Source organism: Sturnira hondurensis, unplaced genomic scaffold (assembly GCF_014824575.4).
Source record: "Sturnira hondurensis isolate 20B ecotype Veracruz unplaced genomic scaffold, ASM1482457v3 Scaffold0021354, whole genome shotgun sequence".
Taxonomy (NCBI): Eukaryota; Metazoa; Chordata; class Mammalia; order Chiroptera; family Phyllostomidae; genus Sturnira; species Sturnira hondurensis.
Window position 1 is genome coordinate 12,412,867 of NW_028093985.1, and position 6,000 is coordinate 12,418,866.

Consider the following 6,000-nt stretch of genomic DNA (forward strand, 5'->3'; position numbering starts at 1 on the left):
ACTAGATAGGGTTCAAATCCTGGCTCTGCCACTTATTAGTAATGCAGCCATGAGAAATGATTCAACCTCTCAGTACTGGAGTTTCCTTAGCTATAAAAGGCAAGAAAGTACCTATCCTACCGCAGGAGGATTTTAATCCTACTGTGAGGATTAAAAGGGCTAACATTTGCCAAATGCTTAGAACAGTGCCTTGCAAACAGCATAACATGTACTACTTTGAGCAGCCCCAAAATAAAGTGATACAAAAGATGTGACAAAGGTAAGAGCACAGTATCTCAGTTACAATAGGTCTGAGACATGGATTACCTACTGCAGGGAAGCCTGCAGGGCAGCCTGTGCTAGGATGGATGTTGGAGCTTTGGGTGAAAGATTAAACAGAGGTGTCTGGGAGCTAATAGCTGAGAGAACTTGGCTAGCAAGACTTAATCCAGACCTTCTTAAATCAATTGGTATGTGCTAGCTCTCTCGACTCCCTGCCTCCAACCTGCCCCATCCGACCCATCCAACACCAGGATGTCAGAGGGCTTTCTGTACAGAATACAAGGTTAATTTGCCATTTAAAATTTTACAAAGGTTCCCCACCTCTTCATCACAAAGTTCGAACTCCTTTCATTTCCGCCTACAAATTCCCTGCCTTCTTCAGCCTTTCCTGCACGAGTGCTCAGCTTCCGACACACAGGGCCCACAGCACTCCAGGAACCTGCCCTGCGACTTCGGAGCTCCCGCCCAGCACCAGGGGCTCGGTCAGTCCGCAACGTCCTAGGCCCACCTTCTCTACAGCAGTCCAGGGAGAAGCCTTCCCCAACACGCCCTCTCAACCAGCTAATGGCCCAGGTCCCTCACCACGTGGACCTCCTACTTGTCTCTTTGCCCTGCGACTGGTTACTTGCCTGCCACTCAGCCACGGGGCTTGGCCTCGCCCCTCGCTCTCCCAACACCCGGTTTAAATAGATGCCCTCGGGGAGGAGAGGCAGAAGTGTGCGGGGAGCTCGCAGCATTCCGAGACTTTACGGACCCGGAGATTGGGACGGCGGACGCGGTGCTCACCTTCCCGTTCGCCACCGCTTTGCATTTGAACTTGCGGTTGGCGTCGCCGCGCAACCGCGCCAGCTGCTCCTCGCTGGCGAAGGTCCAGTGCCGCTTCTGGCTGCTGTTGTGGTACATGCTGACGTCCGGCTCCGGGCCCGGGGAGTCCGCGGACGGGGCCGCCCGCCGCTACGACCGCGCGGTGCAAAGAGCTACAGCTACTACTGCCCCGGGCGTCCAGCCGGAGGCGCGGGGCCGCTGACGTCACGGTCACGTGCGACTCCGTCCGCAATCGCGCTTCCGGAGCGAGTGGAACCTCTCGCGCGTTCGGCCACCGCCCCGCGCGGGTGGTCGGAGCTCGCGGCTAAGCCCCTCCCTTCCGCGGGCCTCGGCGCCGGCCCCGCCCCTTTCCTGCGAGGTTATGAGGAAGAGCGGCAGGCTGGGGTGTCCAAGGGGTTGTAAATTGAGGGCAAGGAGGGGCTAATATAAATAGTGAAAACGAGGGGAGGGGGCAGGAGAGGGTGTCAGCTTTTAAATAGGCCGCAGCGAGAAGGTGCTATTGAGCAGAGTTGAAAGAGTTGAGGGGTGAGGCCTTTGAGTCAGGCGGGAGCGACGGTGCAGGTAGAAAGGACAAGGTCCTGAAAAAGCGCGTGGAGCCTGGCCGAAATCTCTGCATCAAATTCTAGAAAGTCATTGGAAAGCTAGAAGCAGTGCCTGTGCGTCGTTTATGCCGCTCCGCCACTAACGTGACCCATTCTTTTTCTGTGCCTTTTTCTTTACTCTTTTCTTGGATAGGATTGGATTCTGCCAATCCTCTCACTTTATTTCCATCTCTTGAATATGTATGAAATCTCTTGTATGGTGGTTTTAACGTTTTCTTGAGATTTCCATTTTCATTATTGCCCCAAGAAAATCTTAAAATAAGCTATGTGTAGTACCTAATAGATTTGCAATTTTTTTGTTTTGTTACTAGTACTTGCAAAATTGCATTTGATACAAAATATACGTTGATTACGAAAACCTTTACTTGTTTTGAAATATCTCCTTTAGGCGCACCGTATTCTGTGCATCATACTTCACATGAGAAAAATGAATTTACCTGCAGCAATCAGTTAAGAAAGATATGATGAGACGTGAAGAATTTAGATAGGAAAAGGACATACAGTTAAGAGGTGGCAGTATGTCTCTAAGTCAGCTTTCCATGAAAATGTTTTTTAGAGGCTTAAGAAACAGTGAGTTTTATTTTTTGTTTCATTTTGGTGAGTGCAGTAAAGGGTAGAGTTTGCCAGGGTTAATTGAATTTCTCAACTTATGCAATGTGTGGTTTATAACTTTGGAGATACAGGCACTCCTTGAACATGTGTCCATAACTTGGACTACTAGTATACTGGCTAAGTGAGAAAACTAGAATAAAGAAGGACGTATGCTGATGTTTACCTGAAAAATAAAATCCAAAGTGAGAGGCAACAAACGTTTATTTGAGATCAAAAATTACTATTAGGGAAGCCTGGATTCCAGGAGAAACCCAGAAAGTGTTCTAATGTATGCGGGGAAGGTGAGGGGTTTGTGTAACAAGCAGAAGGGAAAAAATGACTTGAATGGAAGAAAGGAATTTCTATTGGTGCTAATAAGCTAAGTTAATTTTCAGCTATACATGGTGGCACTAATTCTAAAGACTGCTCTCGGTTTTCAGAGTTATTTTGCCCAGATCAAACATTTCAAAGGTTTGAGGGGAAAGACGAGCAAGTCAGTTAGTTCCTCTGGAATGGCTGCCCTAGCTCTATTTTTTAATTTATTTTTTAAAATATATTTTATTGATTATGCCGTTAAAGTTGTCCCATTCCCCCCCTTCATTCCCCTCCACCCTGCACACCCCCTCCCCCTCCATCCCCCCCTTTATTGTATGTCCATGTGTCATAAGTTCTTTAACTTCTACATTTCCCATCCTAGTCTTGTCCTCTCCCCTATCTACTTTCTACCTACCACCTATGCTACTTATTCTCTGTACCTTTTCCCCCCTTCCCCCTTCTCCTCCCACTCCCCTATTGCTAAACCTCCATGTGATCCCCATTTCTATGGTTCCGCTCCTGATCTAGCTGTCCTCTTAGTTTGCTTTTGTTTTAGGTGTGGTTGTTAATAACTGTGAGTTTGCTGTCCATTCACTGTTCATATTTTTATCTTCTTTTTCTTAGATAAGTCCCTTTAACATTTCATATAATAAGGGGTTGGTGATGATGAACTCTTTGAATTTGACCTTATCTGAGAAGCACTTTATCTGCCCTTCCATTCTAAATGAAAGCTTTGCTAGATAGAGCAATCTTGGATGTAGGTCTTTGGATTTCATGACTTGGAATACTTTCCAGCCCCTTCTTACCTGTAAGGTCTCTTGAGAAATCAACTGACAGTCTGATGGGAACACCTTGGTAGGTGACTATCCCCTTATCTCTTGCTGTTTCTAGGATTCTCTCCTTCATTTTAATCTTGGCTAATGTAATTATGATGTGCCTTGGTGTGTTCCTTCTTGGGTCCACCTTCTTTGGGACTCTCTGAGCTTCCTGGACTTCCTGGAAGTCGATTTCCTTTGCCAAACTGGGGAACTTCTTATTTATTATTTGTTCAAATAAGTTTTTCACTTATTGCTCTTCTTCTTCCCCTCTGGTATCCCTATAATTCAGATGTTGGAATTTTTAAAGATGTCCTGGAGCTTCCTAAGCCTCTTCTCATTTTTTTGAATTCTTTCAAAAAAGAATCTCATTTTTTTTCTTTTCTGTTTGGTTGTTTTTTCTTCCTTCTGGTCAACTCCCTTGATTTGAGCCCCCGTTTCCTTTCCATCACTATTGGTTTCCTGTGCATTTCCCTTCATTTCAATTAGTTTAGCCTTCATTTGTTACTCTAATTTGCAACTAAAATCAACTAGTTCTGTGAGCATCCTGATCACCAGTGTTTTGAACTGTGCATCTGAAAGGTTGGCTATCTCTTGGTTGCTTAGAAGTATTGGCTCAGGGGCTTTGAGTTGTTCTTCTTGAGCCATAGTGTTTTGGTCTATTCATGCCTGTTATGTATGAGGGGCAGAGCCTTAGTGTTCACCAGGGCGGGTCAACCCAGTTGCTGGGTTGTGATGTTGTATGTGGGAGGGGGGGCGCGGGGTCAGAGAGGGGCAATGGCATCTGTTCCACTCTCTGTCTCAGATTTTGGTCTCCTCTGCTGCTTCCCACAAGCAAACCGGGCCCCCTTAGTGCTGGCTCCCAGGTGTGTGGGCTGTGTACCCTCCAGGACCCTGTGGATCTCTCCAACAAACTCTCTGTGAGCCTGGGAGCTTCTCCCGGCACCTCAACCCTGAAAGTTTTTCCAATTGGTGCTTTTAGGCTTTAATTCCCATCGTTGGGGCCCTAGCCTGTGCAGTCTGTCTCACTGCTGGATCCTTGGCCTGGTTTATCTGAGTGTGAATGTGTGACCACGGTCAGCCAGCCACCTTGCGTCTCCACTGGGTCCGCCCGTGGCCACCCTGGATCTGGGATCTGCCAACCGCTGCCTGTGTGCCTGTGTATGTCCAGCTACCTTTTCCTGTGCCACCCCGATCAGCTCAGCCAGTCTCTGACTCCGCCCGTCTTACCTGTCTAGATGAATGGTTTGTTTTCGTCGGACTTCCGTACAGTTTAATTTTCTGTGTTTTGGTTGTGTTTTTGTTACTAAAACTTTGTTGTCTTTAAACTTGGTTGTGTGAGGAGGCAGTGTTTCCACCTACGCCTCCATCTTGGCTGGACCCTAGCTCTATTTTAAATCACTCCATTTAAGTCAACTTTTTACAGTGTTAAGGAGGGACTTAGCAAGTTATGAATCCAATGTCTTGTGAATGCCCTACAAGATCATATAATGGGAGTGAGTAAAAGGAAAACCTGAAAGGTACAAAAGACAGGCAGAAAAAGAAGTGGTTTAGGTGAATGAATGCATGCACAAAATTTTAGACCCATGATTTATGTATACTGTGTCAATTCTTTTTATTTTGCTTTTCTGAAAGACCTTTGACAACTCCTTTAGTTTTATGTAAAGGTAAATAAAAATGGGCATTTGGGACAGATGGCCGAGTTTGATTTCAATGGGGATATGAGTAAAATTGCGCAATGTCATAGTTCATTTAGGAAGACAAATGTAAAAATCTGGTGATTCTGGTGTAACTATTTTAAAAAATCTTCAGTCTTAGTCTATTAAAATTAACATTCAGCATACTAAGAAATTGTACCTAAGTTAACTGACTACAAAATAAAGTTGTTACTGATGCCCTAACATAAACACTCATATATGAGTTCTTCATATAAAGGTGAGCCAGGCTGGATGCTGAACTGGTCCATCTGCCTGAGTGGCATTTCCCTGTTCAGCCTGTCGAGCACAGATTTATTTCTTGTGCTATCTCTACAGCAGAAAGCAGACTGTGGACTTATAACTTGGTGCCTTTACCTGTTTTCATTTATAGTTTCAACTAAAAAGTAGCAAGTGTTTTTCTCTACTCATTTATTTTATTTATAGAAAAGTTCAAACATTAAGAATAGAGAGAGATGTATTTCAACAATTATCAATGCCTGGCCAATTCCTTTCCACTCCTTGCTCCTCCCCATTACTTTTATTATGTTTTTATTGCTAAATTGTTTTTATTTGTTGTTATTCTTCTCTATTTTTATTGTTTATGCTATTACAGATGTCCCCATCTCCCCCCTTTTGCCCACCTCCACCCAGTGCCCCCCCTTCTCTCTGTCCATCACGACACTGTGTCTGTGGGTTCTACATGTACATTATTTGGCTAATCCCTTCACCTTCGTCTCATTACTTTTAAATAACAATGTCTCTGCTACTAGATAGAGAAGTTTCAAACAAAAACAAAACAAACAGAATTTATACTTCCCAGAGGAATAATAGAAAATTCCTTTAAAAATAAAGATATAAATTCATTAGGGTCCACCCAGAAGTGACTATTAACAG

At 44.8% G+C, this 6,000-nt stretch overlaps 1 protein-coding gene across 6 annotated transcripts in view; it reads right to left on the reverse strand.

Annotated features, from left to right (window-relative positions):
- The window catches only part of CCNH (cyclin H), a 28,760-nt gene extending 27,488 nt beyond the window's left edge, over window positions 1–1,272 (reverse strand). For 2 of the 6 annotated variants that reach the window (XM_037032356.1, XM_037032363.1), the window contains exon 1: window positions 1,048–1,271. In XM_037032356.1, the coding sequence (XP_036888251.1) occupies window positions 1,048–1,164 (117 nt within the window). In that variant the 5' untranslated portion in view covers window positions 1,165–1,271. Of the gene's footprint in view, window positions 1–623; window positions 773–1,047 lie in introns of those variants that run through there. The other 4 variants (XM_037032357.1, XM_037032359.1, XM_037032355.1 and 1 more) reach the window with 4 other exon arrangements.
- Between the last annotated feature and the right edge of the window lie 4,728 nt (window positions 1,273–6,000).